This window comes from Amphiprion ocellaris, chromosome 9 (assembly GCF_022539595.1).
Source record: "Amphiprion ocellaris isolate individual 3 ecotype Okinawa chromosome 9, ASM2253959v1, whole genome shotgun sequence".
NCBI classification, from domain to species: domain Eukaryota; kingdom Metazoa; phylum Chordata; class Actinopteri; family Pomacentridae; genus Amphiprion; species Amphiprion ocellaris.
This window is the reverse complement of record NC_072774.1, coordinates 15928923-15946661: the sequence shown is the minus strand read 5'-3', so window position 1 is coordinate 15946661 and position 17739 is coordinate 15928923. Positions and strand designations below refer to the sequence as shown.

The 17739-nt window shown below is 38.6% G+C and overlaps 1 protein-coding gene across 12 annotated transcripts in view; it reads right to left on the bottom strand.

The window, feature by feature from the left end:
- The window catches only part of scap (SREBF chaperone), a 70932-nt gene that overhangs the window by 45632 nt on the left and 7561 nt on the right, over positions 1-17739 (bottom strand). For all 12 annotated transcript variants that reach the window (XR_008602752.1, XR_008602756.1, XR_008602754.1 and 9 more), the window contains exons 3-14: positions 16443-16563; positions 15806-15963; positions 14671-14891; positions 13185-13290; positions 11525-11697; positions 9476-9602; positions 7390-7502; positions 7181-7275; positions 6613-6711; positions 5205-5417; positions 4292-4677; positions 3009-3158 (exon numbers count right to left, since the gene is read on the bottom strand). Coding sequence is in view for 5 of the 12 variants with exons in the window: in XM_023276728.3 (XP_023132496.2) it covers positions 3009-3158; positions 4292-4677; positions 5205-5417; positions 6613-6711; positions 7181-7275; positions 7390-7502; positions 9476-9602; positions 11525-11697; positions 13185-13290; positions 14671-14891; positions 15806-15963; positions 16443-16563 (1962 nt within the window). In the remaining 7 variants the exon portion in view is untranslated. The remainder of the gene's footprint in view (positions 1-3008; positions 3159-4291; positions 4678-5204; positions 5418-6612; positions 6712-7180; positions 7276-7389; positions 7503-9475; positions 9603-11524; positions 11698-13184; positions 13291-14670; positions 14892-15805; positions 15964-16442; positions 16564-17739) is intronic.

Here is a 17739-nt window from a genome sequence, read left to right as displayed (position 1 = left end):
TCATGGAAGCAGAATGGAATTTGATTATAAGCATTTCCTAGTGTGTGAAAATAGTCTCTGAACCTGCGCCTGTGTTTCAAAACTGTGCTGAATCAGGTTCTTACAGCATTTTATAATCTTTATCGCACTGGCCTTCTATCTGCCTCAGGGTCATCTAAACTAACCACAAACTCAGCCGTCACTTTCAAACTGTGAAGGTGATGACCCTGACCCAGATACAGCTGATAGCCTATATATCAGCTGTCCAAAGATGAAACTTGACCTTCCATTGAGCACTACGGGTAACAACATACCACCTTACACAACACAGCACACTGAAAGCAAAACTCAAGAAAGCAAAACTCAAGACTCTTATTGGTGAAGAGGGTAGGTGAGAAGAGTGTAAGTCAATAAATGAATCATAAGATAGTGTGCGAGTTATGAGTCCATATCTGTGTTATTTATGTGACAACTGCTTTTCACTCCAAAATAAAAAAGAGCTTTTTTTTTTTTTTTTAACATATTATGTAAAGCATCACTTCTCTTCATAAGAATTTGCTGTATACCATAAAACTTACATTACCAAGATGAACGCATGAGTTTCAAATAAAAGCGGACACCTTTTTAATTAATTTAATTCTGGTCACCTTGCAAAGAATTTGATCTTTTAAAACAGCACCAGAAGTGAATGTTGTTATCCTCTAGAGTGGCTTGAAGACAAAGTAAAGGTGCAACAAGGTTTTTATGCGAAATAAAAATTGAAGGCATTGACAAATAATACATTTTTAAGGTGGAGTAAAACATCTTTGTCACCATATGAAAAAAATGTTTACAATTCTGTTATGATGCAGCATAGACTGGAGACAGACATTTTGGGCTGTCATGGCAACACAAAATACTTCAGCATAGCAATAGCATAAGCGTGTTTCAGATGCATACCCGTCAGAAACCATCTGAAAGATCTACTTGCAGGCTAAGCTCACTGACAGCCTTACATATTTAAACCCTAAACGCATTCTGTGTCGACCAAAAGAAGTAAAAGTAGACTGCAGAGTAAAACCTTTTTGTGAAGAAGGATTATCTATAGACCCAAATGAATGCCTTCGCTGCAGGAATAAACTGCTAAAACTGGCTTGTCCAGTCAGAAAGAATAGTTGTTGAGGGCAGAGACAACAAGCAAAATCCTTTTTCTTTGTCTCCATTTTTGCCCTAGATAAGACAACCATCAGTCTGGTGGCACTTGACCGAGTGAACCTTTACCTCTCTTAGCCTCTTTTTTACTCCCGGACTCTAGAAGTAAAAACGGGTTCCCAATCCCCATACACTGTATAAATCCAAACATTTGAACTCATAAAACAACTTCAATCATGTCAGTATGTAAGGCTCCAAACTAACTTTTGCAATGGTTGCACAGGTGCTGCCAACTTCCTCAGCTGTCACGCCAGCACATGATTTGGTCGCAAACCCGTTCTATTTCTTTTTTTTGCATTAATTAACCTTGCATGCTGATGAATAGCTGTCTTTGCATACCCTAGTTCTGCATTGATGTAAAGACCGATAGAGACTTAAAACTTGATACTTGCAACATATTTTAATTGCAAATATATCATTTTGTCACTGGTATATTCCCTGAGGCTGACATCATTCATATAAACTGCACACAGGCAAAACTCCACACTTGCTTAACATCTGCTTATCAATAGGTACTATTTACTCATACTCCATAAATACCTCACATGCAAGCTAAGGTTAGGTTGCATACACAACCATTTAGATCGCAGTCTGGAGCAATGGTAAGAGTTTTATTTTCTAGAGTAATTTTCTAAAAGTGAGGCAACACATTTCAAGAAATATAAAAAATTACATCCAATGTGTCATTATTTACTGCCCAAATGTGGCCTTAACTGTGTGTTAAATATGACTGTCAGAGCTCTATATGGCCTTGACCTCAATTATCTTGGAATCTATTCTAATTTACTGCTCCAATTTCAACTCAAGAACAAGAGCAGAGAGGACTTAAAAGCTTCAACTGTGCTACCAGGTCAATGACACACTGGTGAAAAGACCCAAGGTCAAGGTCCTTCTACTGCTGTGGCCCCTTTGTCTGTGTGTGACTGAGTGTTTCTTTTACTGGGTGAATAATTCAAATAATGCTTCTTGCCAAACTAGTCAGTTTAAGGTCATCTGAAATAAGGTACACCAAAGTTCAAGGTTGTCTAGACATGTTTTAAGCAGTGTGGTAAAATTCTTGCAACGTGATTCAAGTTGTCAAACAATAAAACACAAAAATAAGTCTGGTCGAACTATATAAATTCCATAAACTCAACAACATAAAGCTGTTATAAATAATCACATTAGTGATAACATATTGCACATTTAGTGCTTGCTACAAACTAATTGCATTTCTATAAATGCCGTGACAAATGCAGCTGGTCAGTGACTAGATTTTTCCCATACTTAGTGGCATATTTTCTTAATAATGGTACACATACTGTATTGTAGGTGCTTTATTAATGATTAATGTTTCTGGGGGGTCAGACCTGTAAGCAAGCATACAATCTATTCCAGCTTTGAGATTGTGTCAACATTTTACAAATAACTTTCTAACAAACTACTGATAACAGTTCATAACATTCCACAACAAATTGTACAGCCGGACTGAAGACCACGCATGTAAACAAGCTGCCACGGGGATGAAGTGTGACTAGCGCAAGCTGCCCAGCATGAAGATGCCAAATGCAGTTACCTATCAGGACACTTTCTGTGCTCACTTTTGGTCAGACAGAGATAAGCATTTGAAATGATTCCTATGAAAATAATGCTTATTTGGAGAGTTATAGGAGGCTCGTGCTGCCCCAAATACATTGTTTTGAGAGAGCCCTGGTTTCTCTAAATCTCTAGAGTGGAAGCGGTGAGCGCAAAGTTATCAGAAACCACAAAGTCGCAACAACTACAGCTATCGTCAATACGTAACATTTCAATAAACTATTTAAGTAAGCCTTTATGCCTGTGTGTTTTTCGGTACTAACTTGTAGAGGGTGAGGTCCGTCTGTAAATCTGCAGAAACCTTGGGGACGGGTGGTGGAGGGTGTCTCGTGTCCTGAGGGTGGCGTGTGTCAATGGCCTCCTGGGGGCTCAGATGTACAGTGACAGGAATGATGGGGAGGATGCTAATGTACCTGAAAGTGGACAGTAACAGAGAGAATATGTCAAAATCTGACAGGGTCATCTGATACAAAAACCAAAAATGCCCAACGCACCTCTGTTTATGTAGAGCCATAAAATGGTAGGTGTGGGAAAAATTATTGTCCACTTCATGTATTTTGTTAAGATTTATTTCTAGAAGGAAAATTTAGTTTGCTATTGACCTTTCACACCTTTATATTCAATGCCAAAGTCAGAAAGCTGTTGTCTGATAGTGCTTGAGTAACCTAAAGACAGAGATTTTATTTTTATATATATATATATATATATATATATATATATATATATATATATATATATATATATATATATATATATATATAAAATGAATCTGGCAACTGGCTTGCACCTGCATTAACTATGTGAAGCTGTTGGAAATGTAGTTATTTGCGTTTGCTTTCAAAAGAACACAGTGAAAGCATTATTTATTTGATAATGAAAGAACTGTCTGCTGTGTCAGTCTGTCATCACACCACGGCAAAAATCTAAATGGGAACGAGTGACATTTTACTGCTTCAGTTCCCTGTTTCATGTACAAAAACATACTTTTTGCATATTACTGAAGAAAATTTCCAGAGATACAAGATATTTTTAAGAAGGTTGGCTATTACGATGTACAAGACGTTTTGAATATTTTTTTTTTTGACGAAATGGTGCAGGACAATGAAAGTCAGGACACAAGAAATTTGTTAGTCAGTACTAACACCACTGAAATTCTACATTTCACAATACAACAGCAAAAAGTAAGCCAATAAATATGTGGAAAAATATTAAGATTACAAAAATAGTGGACTGTTCCCTTAAAATATTATAAATCAACAATATGTTAGAAAAGGTGCATGTAAGTTAACCATAGTTTATATAAATGGTGACTGAGCTTATCGAGATCACTGAACTGGTATGACATCTGCTTGATCATTTATCAGTTATTTCAATTACTCACTTAGGCAACTCGTATGGGATCTGGTGCTAAATACAGACCCAACTTTTGAAAAATAAACATTGGTTTCTAGGTCTTCATGTTCAGTCCTCAACACAAATAAAGAAGAACCTTCACAATCTATGAGGCAAGGCTGTTACTGATAAACAAGTCCCCTGCACCACTCACCTCTTTGCTAAAGTGATGTTGTAGTAGCTGAAGAGCGATGGCCAATGCCTGAAGGACAATCTCCTCCATCCTTCCTCATCCTCTGCACCCCAGGTGATCTGAGGAACAGAAGGCGGGGCCTGGTGGAGTGGACCAGCCCTGGCTGAACCATGGTGACCCTGTGATTGGTTCTCTGGTATGGGAGTTGGATCTGGCGCAGGGTGGATGCTCAAGGTGCTAGTGGGATCTCCACCACGAAAAACTGGGGCAACCCCTAGGTGAGGGGGCAGACCGCCTCCGCCAGGGTCACCCAGAGGGCTTTGCTCAGAGACCTGTGCAGCCAGGTAAGTGCGGATTCCTGCTGGGTCCGTATAGACGAGGATACCGATCCAAATCACTGTGCCAACCTGAAAGTGTAGGAGGAGGAGGGGTGCCTTGGATATTTATTATTATAATACATTTAACTGATATTACATAAACCGTGTCAAGCCCACCTGTTTGACGTACATTTATATAACAGATTACGTTATGGCTCTCTTTACATTCTGGCACATTTACTTTTTGTCCTTTAGTAAACCAATAATATATTTTTGTCATCTGTCTTTAGATGACTCGCATTGTTTGCTTTGTGAGCTTGGTGTAGGCATAGTGTTAAGCTGGATTTTTGGCATTGCAAACTTAATAAAATTTTTTTAAATTTATTGCATAAACAGACATGCAGCCACAATTACTTATTACTTAAAGTCTGACATAAAATATTCCTTTCCTCTTTGGTTTTCTTTATGTCATTTATTCAATGACGCTGCAATTAGTAACACAACGAATCCAGACACAGAAGGCACAGAAACAGTGCCAGCAGACTATCTGACAAATGACAGCAGACTGCACAAAACACCCGTTCAGTTCACAGTCAATTTTGAATCTGTCTTCTCACCATGATGATACGCTGAGCCAAGCGTGTGCGCGCCAGGAAGTAAACCACACGCAGCCTCTTGGGGAGCCTCAGGTTTCTGAAAGCCGGGGTCTGCAGGGTGATTGTGTGCGGGGAGGGTCGTGGTGGAGGGGGGACCTCACGGGTACGAAGAGGCCCTGGCTTAGGTGGAGGGAGACCCGCTTCAGCTGGCAGGCGGCGGTTCAGGTCAGCCAGCTGGGGGGGATGTGATATGGTTTAAACATTTGTTCACACTGACTGGTTTTTACCTTCAAAACTTGTGTTTTTATGCAAAGTCAAACAGGGTTTAGTGGAGATGCAAGTCAGTGGACTCAGAAACAGGAGACTTGAGTTCTATTCCTGTCTCAGACCTTTATTATTGTTGCAAATTCTCCCGTTGTGGAATTAAAAAAGGATTAGTTTATCTTAAAGTGATTGGTTGCTGCCAAAAATTCACCAACTAATTTGACTGACTAATCCCTCTTCTCTGCCTGCTACTGTGGAGATGAAATGAATGTCAGCTGAATAATCAATTCTTTGTACAAGTAATTCCTCAAATTCCAAAATATTCTCTGGATCCAGTTTATCAAATGTGAGCATTTGATACAGTTCTGCATTTAATATCATTATACATTGTAAATCAGGGAGTTTTTGGCTGGTAGTTGACAAATACAATTGATTTGAAGACATAACTATGGGCTGAAAATGAATAGGCTGGACAATCATCAATCCTTCTTAATCATATTGTACATACACTTCGTACTCTTCAGAGGATTATAGGCTTATGGATACTAAGTCTTTTTCTGTATGTAAATGTATGCTTATTGTGCTAATACAGCAGGGTACTGAGCTAAATACTGCTGAAAGGTTTTGGTACATATGTGACAGGAAAAGGGGCAACAGTACAAGAGTAAGAGGTTTTAAATAAGAGGGACACGTGTGGGAAAAGAGTAATCTAAACACTATGCAGTAAAAGTATGTGTGTCTGTGACCACCACCTGACCTCCTTTATATCCTATATTTGCCACCAAGGAATGTGTGTTAACCCCAGTTTGTGATTTTCATGTTCTCTCAGAATTTCTGAATAAAATTTGATGCAAATGTATGTCATTTATCCAGTTGTCCTTCTGGTTGGTTCAATAAAAACATTTACACCCCTATAAATGGTATATAGAACTGCAAACAAGATTAAATATTTTTGTACCAACTAATCAGACAAATTTACACAATGGTTGGTATTTTGTCACAAATGTTGTTGAAAATAATAGGTTTGGATTTTTATTTAATTTTGAGTGAAATAGTAGCTTATATAAAAGCTACCAAGAAATAATCATCAGTGTACCAAGTTCCCAAATGGTAAAATAATGATTACCTGCAAAAAAGGGTTTGTATGTGTGTGTGAGAGTCTCACCTCCATGCGGCGGATATCTATAGATAGCACTGTGGTGAAGAAGAACATCTGCAGGAAGAAGTCAGACACCAGCCCCACAACAGCAAAAAGACAGAACTCCTGCAAAATGCAAAAATCAGTGGTCATATTACACTACCTTTTAATTCACATTTTTACACGTTATTCAGATTTCTTTGTTCGTTGCCTCCATGTAAAAGGGCAGCGTGACTTTGAAAAACAGCAAAAAATGAGAATCAACCACAAATAAAACATTTCATTTCCTAAGAGCACAGAGACAACAGACACAAAAGCTTCAAGACACAAGAGACGTTTCTAAATACACTATGGATTGACGAGGCTGTGCAAACAAACTACACTTGGCTTGACTGAGCATTATACTTTGCTCATAAAATAAAAATAAGACACTGCTGAGTAAGACAGAGAGCATAGCTTATGTATTCTCATAGTTTCCAAATCAATTACAATGTGCATGAATATATTGTCTCAGCATATGAGACATGCTTAAATAATGAAGTATTTTCTATAATTAATTCCCAGTGATGCAACAACTCAACCACATGTCTGTTACCTGGATAGCTGGCACCAGAGTGAAATATCCAATCAGGATGATGCACAATTCAGTGGCCATGTTCTTCATGATAGACCAGCTCTCATTACTTAGGCCTGGAGAAACAAAAAGCAACACCTATGAAAGATATAAACTAGATATTTAAAAAGCCACTTTGTAAAGTAAGGGCCTCCTAATGCTAATCGGTTTACTACGCTGTCTAACCGTACCCTGAGCAATGCGTAGTTTGACCTCGAGGTCAACAGGGGTGGAAACCACAGATTTGGTGAGGACCAAGACATTCTCCAAGCCGATCACCACCACAAGGTAAGGGAAGATTTCACTGCAAAGAGAAAATAGCAAGGGAACACGTTTTGATTATTGGCGTCTACTACATATAGGCGGATTATGAAAAAAATGTTTCCATAAATATATTAGGTAAATTAGAACAGCCATCTGGCAGCAAGAGTGATAAACATAAGCCACATTTAGCCATCACTATAAGCAGCTGCATTAAGATCAGGTAAAAACATTCTGATTTGTTTCTCATAGTGGCAGTAATGGCTACATCGCCAAACTAACATGTTACAAGTCAAAACTACACAAAGGATTTCAAAAATTACATTATTTTCCTATCAGTGCAGATGCCAAAATGGGCAAATAATCAACTATGGTTGAAACTGTTTGGCAATATTTAGCTGACGACTGCTGGGAATTTCCTCCTCTGGTGAAGTGTGCAGAGAGATAAGCTTGAGCTCTAGAAGTAAGTATATAACTGGGTCACAAAGGAGTCAACAGCTCTGCATGTTACATCAGATGTGCTCAGCAACACTGCACATAATAAACACATGCATGCACACAGCCCATCACTACCATTATCTCCCTGTGCGTAGAGAAAACCATTACTAAGTAGAATATGTAGCTTGTATTTGTGGTGTGGTGACGTTGACCTTCGTGCGTGCTTACACAAGCACTTGGATAATAGAAGCACAACCCATGCCAGACTTACGAGGATCTTAGTCAGTGGCTGGACAACAGTATGCTGTTGTCACGCCATGATTCTGCTTTCTGACAAGCCTCAAATGATTGGACAACCATTAAATGTCAATATCACTATGTCTCTGCCCCCTGAAGTAGTCCAACCCACTTCAACGTCAACAAGGTCCTTCCTTTTTTGACCTCACTAACGCACTGACTTTTTGTCTTCTTGATGTAAACATTAACACAAATCTGTGTAAAATCAATACAGAGGAAGTACGAAATCAGTAATCTGGGGTGTGTTTGTGCATGTGAGGGAGTTGGTGGACCTGTCCTTATCTTTCTGTGAATAAGGTAAGAGATTAGGATGAAACTGTAACAGCCTGCTAAGGCAGTTAAATGTTAACAAGAACACGATAACACTGACAATAACAGAGCATAAAAATAATGATATTGTTTTAAGGATGACCCAGAAGCTAAATTTAATGATATTATTTGACCTCATACAAATTAGCAGGATACTAATTGTTTTCAGTCTGATTTCCAACACATTTGCCTTTACAAATTTCAAATCTAAAATCCAAGCTAGCAGCTGTCAGGCTGTAATTTGGCACAAGGGTGCTGTGTACTAAATTCCAACATCAGCAACATCATGTGTGTTAGCATGCTAATATTTGTTAGTTAACACTAAAAACCATGTAAAGCCGATATCAATTCCAATATCATTATTGTACATAGGTATATGACCGTGAAGCAAAGTATTGGAGAAGTTAAAATTTTGAACTAATGATTGCCCAAAATAAAAAGGTAAAGGACCAGAGAGATGTGGATTCATCCTCTGGACACCATTAACATCTGAAACAAATTATATGCGACCCCTTTTATAGCTGTCCAAGTATTTTACTAAGCAACAAACATACTGACCTCTTGGAGCGAGGAGACGACAGTCAGTATTCATCCTCTCAATATTAACAAAATATCTGCTCAAAATTTCATGATAATGCATCCTTGTGTTGCTGAAATATTTTTGTCTGGATCTGTGGCAAATACAGCATGACCAGTAAAAATGACTAGAATTTAACAGTTTCACTGTAAATGGGAAATATGAGCATCAGTGATTAAGTAGAAGCAGTAGTACTCTATCAGGTACTGGACACTTTCATCACCAATATCTAAACTTCACCAGAAACACATTACTGACACTTGTTTAAAGGTCAAGTGATTTCTTGACAGTCTGGTGTTGAAATGGTCTCTGCATTCCAACTAACAAGACTGGAGCCCAGGTCTTTTTAGTAATCTTCAGCAACTGAAATAAGCAGAGAAAATGTGCCATCCTACCCTCCATTGAGTGTGGGTGTCAGTCCAAACAGTGTACACAGTCCCACAGACATGAGCAGAGAGCTGAGGACTGTTACCACAGCAGCCAAAGCCAGGCCCCACTTAGACTTCACCATGTCAATCTTACCTGAAAAAAAGGAAAAGAACATGTTTTGAGAACTGCATGTCATAGCTATCCAGACAACTGTTAACTATCCTGCATCACTATCATAAAACTTCCTAACTGAAGGTTTAAATGCCAGTTAGCTAAAGTGAACACCAGGTTTTCTATTAAAATAAACAGAGAATTTATAATCTGTCCCATTATTAATGATATTTTAATTGACTTTAATCTAAATTCAGTTAATTATTCAAAGACTGTTTCTAACATTTGGAAACCTTACACAGGGCTCCAGCATAACATTGTCAATGGTTTCACTGGTACTTCCATATGAGAAAGACGGTGACACCAGCACATGATTTGGACGCACCTGCCCTCTCCATAGGGTACAGTGTGGTATTAATCAACCTCACATGCTGATGAATAGTTGTCTTTGCATACCCTAGTTCTGTATTGATGTAAAGACCGATAGAGACTTAAGACTTGATATTTGCAAAATATTCTAATGAGTAAATATATTGATTTTGTCACCAGTTTTTTTTCTAAAGGTTGTTTGATATCACTGCTATGAACCGGACACTGGCTAAACTAATGACTTTCTGAACATTTGCTTTTCAATAGACACTACAATTTACCCTTGTTTCCTAATGTCTCACATGCAGGCTATGGAAGAAGGCAGCTACAGTTCAGTCAGACAGGTGTGAGGCCAAAAGTTACTTGAAAAGACTCAAGTAAGGCATTCTAATGTCAGATATACCCAAGTTGAAACCAAGTGATTTTGGCAACATGGACTGTTTTCCCTGTGCAGAATCTTCTATGAATGGACCACATTTTAAATGGCACTACTGCAGTCAGCCAAGTTCATTAAACTGTGGGAACCCAAAATCATGTTTGTGATTACCTTCCATTAAATGTGGCAGCCCTAGCATTGTGTTAGCCATTGTTATTGGATGTAGTACTTTTTCTTCATCACTGGGTCAGCTGGTTTCTCCCTGCCTGCAACTACACTCCTTATCATAAGAAGCATCTGAGTCGGTGCCTCTCCTTCTCCACACACCTTTTCCCCTTTCACCTCATTTGATTGTTAAATAACTATCTACAGACTGATTCATCATCAGAGCATGCAACAGCTAAATTGATCATTTCATGTGTCAAGTAGGGAGACACTGACTGAGCCAGTGAAGCAGAAAAAGTTTCCACCCCTATGGATAAAGCAGCTGCTACTTAGTGTCGGCACACTGGTACTCTGTCAGCACTGGTTGCAGTCTGGTGCTGTGCTACATTGTCCAAGGCATCTTTTTTTCGATAGAACTATGAACTTTGATTTGCTGCAAAATGTTCATTACAAGTGATGACCACAAAGTGTATTGTATAACAATGGCTGCACCCAGGAAGAAAAGAAAAATCACATAAAATTAAAGATTCTCTTTTAGGGGGGAAATTAAGAAATAATGTTCTCATTTCGTCTTTTAAAACTAAAACACAATGAATTTTTTTTTTCTTTTTTAATCAGAAAAAAATGTCATTACAATAATTTTTTTAGGTTACCTTTGGAAATCACATTAACAAATGTATTAACAAGGTGCCAAGTGAATTCAAATAATCAGCTTGAGTTTGAATATTCATTTGAGTACTTGGAGTGTGAGTGTGTCGTCTGAACTAATGTTTGTGCTGGCAAGTTGCTGAGGGTTTGCTGTGTGCATTCTTACAGCGCTGTGCAATGTTCCCTTGTGAGGATAATCCCCACACCAGACAGGAACAACCTTGGCAGTGAAACACACATGTGTACACAAAGCCCCAATGGCCATGAGTCTGAATCTTTGGCATTTTTCAAATATTAACTGTGGTGAGATGTGCAAACAAGGAGAAAAATAAGAATCCAAGATGGAAAAAGTAATGGTGGAGCAAGACACAGATGACAAAACAGACAAACAAGAAGTTGGACTAACGTGTGGAGAAGTAGATGTAGGCAAAAAGAATGATGTATGTGGTGACGAGGGGGATGAGTTCAGCGATGCCGATCTCTTCCTTGAAGTGGACGTGAACCATGTGGTCTTCTCTCAGGCTGCAGTTGGCTGACGGGTGAAGCTGCTTCAGACGGGTCCGCAAGCTGCCCATGAACCTGGACACACCGAGGCATCAAGATTATTATCACTGAAAGCAAAGCAACTGACAGGAAAACACAAGTTTCTTGAACTAAAAGCTTCCAAAGACTCTACTAATCCAAGCAGTAGTGTCCTCATCACTGCAGCCTTTTTTCTTGTAGCATTATTAAAACATAAAATATAGTCAAATTTAAATCCCACATTTGTATAATTGTCTATCAGTCACAGACTCATATTCTCTACTGTCAGGCTTTTTTAAAGCAGAAAATTATTTTCCCTGACAGATCTATGTTTTCTGATAGTGAACAAGTTGTACAATGGTATGAAATCGTTTTCAGTCATGATAAATTTATTTACTTCCTGAACGCAAAAGATGCTACACAAATCTTCAGAAACTCCTGCATGGTAATGTGGCTGTAAGAAGCACTCATGGACTTAAAACACTGGATAGCCAAGCAACCATATCTAGGGTTGTCAAAATACTGAAAATACAGCTAACTACTTGATCAACTGTCATCTAACTAATGAATGAATTTGTGAATCTGTGTGTATTTGCCTTTCAAGTTCAATGGATGTACTTCAAACATGGTGGTTTTTGCTTAATGCCCAAGAAGTATAGCTGCATAGTTGCCATTTTAGTGCATGTCTACAGAAGCATAATTCAGTAAAAATACCTGCAATGAATGATGCATCATTTTCTGTTCCATTTCACAAATCACCTCTCCTTTATCAAGAAGTAATGTGATGTTCGCCAATTAAATTCCTGACATTAACGTCAATGGGTTACCACTGAAATACAGAGTGGAATGTTTAACTTCTATTAGAAGTTAAACACTTCAGAATGTAAAGTCAGCATCATTAACTTTTATCGGAAGAAAGGGGTGCAAACGAAAAATAACAAGGAAACAGTGGCTAAAATATGCCGGTTTTGTTGTTTCATTTAGATGTTTTTATACAGGTGAATGGAAACGATTTTTATGTCATGCAAAATTACTGCAGTCAGCTCAAATAATTACCATCCAGTGGCCTTGTAACGAGAAGCCTACAAAAAATCCATAATAAAAAATTCCCTGTAGAAGATCATGTGACACTAGTAGACACCATTTGAAGAATATATGCTGTAGGTAACCCATAACTGTTGAGTCCTATAATGTGACAAGTGACTGAGTCTGAAAAAAGACTGCCAGATGGATTAGTAATGCTTGTTAAACTAATACCTTAAATTAATATGATAATGGGACAAAAAAGCACAAGAAAAACCAGTAAGTGATATATTAACAAAAAATTCTGTGATTTAATTATCCTTCATGTGACACAAAGCAACTCTTATAATGTAAAGAAATGTCAGTCCAAAGAGAAATGGCAAAAAATACTTTAAAAAAAAAAAAAAAAAAAACAGGGAGATGAAAGCATCTATTTTGAGAAAATATATCTTTTTCATTCTTGATCTCCTAAACTGTAAAACTGCACTTTTATCTCCTTCTCTTTTATCTGTTTAACTCACCTTGCATCATAGCTGGACAGCACCACAGTGATTGTGTATGTCACCACCCTCTTCCTGTTGTAATGACTGACCCCTGTGTACTTCCCAGGGACGCCAAATAGTAGGTCTGAAAGACACACACAAACACACAATTAATTCATTTGTAGAGCACAAACTGCAGCACATCAAAATAACAGCATTTTCTTTGTAGAGTTCACGTGTCCCCAGTATGACCAGTGATCATCCATCGGTCACCAGACTAACACAAGAAAATCAGTTTTATAATGTTTTATACAATTATCACATAAGATTATTTACAACCAGAACAACACTTCACAGCAGTAACTACAGTTTCTTCATTTGTTGGTGCAAGAAAGTACAGTGAAATAACTTAAGTGTTTTAGAGAAATTTTAAGCCTGAGAGCCTCTGTGGATATTTCAGGCTCCGATGTGACCACAAGTTGTTCTGATTTTCATCACAAAACATAGTGAGATCTTAGTTAGCAGGAATGTAGCAAAAGTAAAACATTGTTTCACTGCACGTATTTTTTATCTTTTTTTTTTTCCATTTTCTAATCTTGATATAATTGACACTGGACACGGGTAAGTTTTGGACCCCTGCCTTGTGAGAGCAGCTGAGATAGATTTCATGGCTTTCCGAAGTCAGTCTGCCTGGCCTTCCATCAGCTCAATACAGCTCAATAAAGAATACCAGGCTGACTTTATCTGGCCAGCCTGTCCTAGACTCTGGCTCCAGAATAAGCTTCCCACCTTTAAATCACTTGAGCTGGAAGTGGAGGCAAAACACTGAGATGGTTTTGGGCAACCAAAGGAGGGTGACTTGGTTCAGTGTGTCAGTGGGTAAAGTTTTAAGAGAATTAAATAAGTTCCCAAGGAATGAAACTGCTTGTTCTCTGTCAATATGAAAGCCTCTTAGTTTGCTGATACCACTAATCCCCCGCTCACTGCCTCCCTACAATTACTCATGTCGAATGATGGAAGACTGCTTCCAACTAGGTGGCAAGAGTAGAGCAGCTTTTAATTTTTTCATGTTGAATTTTCACTAATCATACCCAACAATTACGTAAAAACAGGCATCATTCTAACTACTGAAAATACATTAAATAAAAGACATCACTCCTGGCATGGGCATTCTCTACCAGACTTTCAGAGGACTATAATTCAGGCCGAACTTGGTCAATTTCTGGACCCCTTTCTGGCATACAGCAATAAGAGCACAAGCTAGACTTCAGGTTTCAGAATTTCCAGAAATTAAAAATGATAGTGGGAATTGTGAAAGTGAAAGAAATGTCTCATCTTCAGAGTCCTGAACCTTTACTCTTCAGGCTTAAAGACAAAAAATTCCCAGTCACACCTGACTCTCCATGGTATTTTCCTCCCTTAAATTACAAATACAAATACAAACTGGGAGGACAATTTTGCATAAAAATATCATTCTGGCTTTTTATACACCTTCTACCATCATCTGACTCCTTATGACCTTTACCTCGCAGTGTCGCTGATGTGTGCAGGCCTTTCGGTTCATGTTTCTGGATGGTCTTGAGGAGGTCAGAATCCGAGTCGAACAGCTCCCGCTGGTTTTGCCAGTAGTTGCCAGGAGAGACGAGCAGGCAGCCATGCTCTGGCAGCACCGACTGCATCCGCCGTAACCCTGGAAACAGGTCTGTCACCTGGAGGCAAAGAGTCTCCAGACTGCGAACGCCGGAGCTGACAAGACATGTAGAAGATATCGGTGAAGAAAAAAGGTGAGAAAAAGGGGGCAAAAAAAGGAAGACAAGGAGTTGATACTAAGAAAGCTCACATATACTGGTGGCATGATTACAATTTGAGCATTAGATGACAATTTGTGACTTAGCTCTGAACTTCGAAACATAATTTAATAGACAAGGCAAGTATTTCATAAGGACCAGGAGCACTGCAGCTTTACAGCAAAACAAGAAAATGTTCTACAAATCAGCATTCATATCAGTGCTTGGTACAGTACAGTTGTAAAACAGAGAACTGCAACACAGAGTTAAACAAATCAAGAGATCCGGGTATTCGGATCTCAAAATTAATATTCGGATACCACCACAACGACCAAATATTCAGCCCTATTAATTAATTTAAGAAAATTGCCAAATATTCTTTGGTTCCAGCTTCTGCAATGTAAGGATTTGATGCCTTTCTCTGTTTTATAAATTACAGATACAATATATTGGAGGTTTGCACTACAGTGGTGGAAAAAAATGACATTTACTAAAATATTTTCATTTAAGTACAATTGTAGGGTACTTGTACTTCAACATGTTTTTTCTTGGTAGAAGTATTGTACTTTTTACTCCATTTCACATATATCACAGCTATAGTTACCTTTCAGATTTAGAACAGCCTGAAAAGTTGACAAAGTTAGTTCTAACTTGCTGAAATGTTGCTCATATATGAATTTATGAATTGCTAATGACTTTCTAAAAATAGAAGTACTACACCATTGGAGACAATTTGCCTCACAAGTCGTTTTACTTTAGACATCTGAAGAATATTTTGCTGATTATTCTTTCCCTTAAATAGGATTTGAATATAATGTAGTATTTTTACTGTGCTATTAATTTTACTCGCCATCTACAAATGCGAGTGTTTACCTGTCAGAGTGGACATGGTTGCGAATCTCCTCCAACAGACTAAAGACTCGACCGAGCGGTGACCGAAACACGTCCACCGGCACCAGGCTGCTGTCCCATGGAGACACTGCTGCCTTCACCAACACCTGCTGGATGTAGGCAACCGGAGGGCCCCGGTACTACAACATACACGCCACACAAAAACATGTACAGGGAAGCACAAACATGTATTTTGCACATTTAGAGATACACAGAAGGTTTAATTCTAATGAATGAACGGACTAAAAGATGCTGCTTCTTTTTAATACCAGAACTCAGGCAGATAAAGTCTTTTGTGAAACTTGTTAGGTGTTCTACTGTCCCACCTCAAATGCTTCTAGTAAATTAAAACCATTGCTGACAAACAAGTGAGCCGCTGCTTTGTGTTAAACTTCTTCTTTATTATTTATGAGCCTCCATCTTTGATATGAAATTTGTATGTTTTCTTAAGTGAATTTAGGGTGTATATTCAGGCTTTAGAATTAGTCTTAGGTCTGGGTGAGGAATAACATTCAGTGCTAAACAATGAATGCAACTGGAGGAATAAAGACAAAAGTGGTGATTCAAAACTGTAAAAAGACAGGAATATATGGGTTTTATGTGCTTTCACTTCACCTACCCAGTCAGGCCGTTCTCCGAGGTCTCCCTGAGGCTCATGGGAAGGGACGCTGTAGTCTCGAACCCCTGTGGTGAATTCCACAGGACCTGTCCCAGGCAGGGGTAGCCTCAATAATGGATAGCTGGCAGAGGGAGAGGAGGGGGTCACAGGGTAAATAACAGATTTGAGAGGTTTTCAACAATGTGCATAGGAAATTCACTTCAATGGATATTTAAGCAACTATGTCCGTTTGCTCTACGAATCAAATTAGATTACCACTGTCACATAAACCCACATTAATGCATCCAGAGACAGACAAGACTGTGTGGTAATGCAGTCACGTTACACGTTAGTGCTTCAGTCTGACGGACCTTGTTTGTGTGAGGGTCATTGCAACACTTCTTAGAAACCCGTGCCTCTGGCTTTTCTTGCTAGAAATCCTTCATGCTACCTAGAGAGACCGCTCCCTCTTTCAACTGGAAATGGGTGGGTCTTTCTGAAACAAGCTCCCTCTGAGCACCAAACCACTTACTCCTCGTCTGTGTGTCTCTATAGGAGGTGCAAATTTCCTTTGAAATGGTAGTATTGGGCAACCTTGAAAAATAACTGACAGACTGAGCTTTCAGTGGTGGCAGGAGAAATGACAGGATGAAGCTTAGAAAGATTTATACAGTGTTCCTCTGATGGAGATGTTTTTCTGGGTACACGTTTGCTTTCTTTGTGCGGATTGATCATAAATACCCACATTACTGGATAAACAAAAACACAGCTAATTTGTCACTGTGACAAAGAAAACATATAGCATTAGCCTCAGTGTCCAATTGACCTCATTTAGGTATGACATCAAACGAGCATCAAATTCTCACATCTGAGAAGTCGAAGAAAGCAATCACTTAGCATTTATGCTCAGAAAGTGACAATTATTATAATCACCACAAATTTTCCGACAGCTGAATAAATCGGTGTCAAGGCTATGATGAAACAAAGTCAAATAAAGCACAGTAGTGGTTTACTTCTAAGCTTTGCTTTGCTTGTAGTTTTGCTGTAACTTAATTTAAAGTGCAACATTTTTCTCTGTCATAGGAAAATTTTCAAGGCTAAAAAAAAAGTCACCTAACAACTAAGTACAATGTTGTAAGTGTTGCAGTTGGGCTGTACCTATCCTGATCACACATTTACAGTAAGTATGTTTGAATATCTAAATTTCTAATTGGTAACTGGTCCATCACCAAACCAATAATCCAAAGGTGGTGTTATATACAAGATCATTTCTTTGTTATCACAAGGCTCGTCCCTCATTGACTGCAGGAGGGATTGA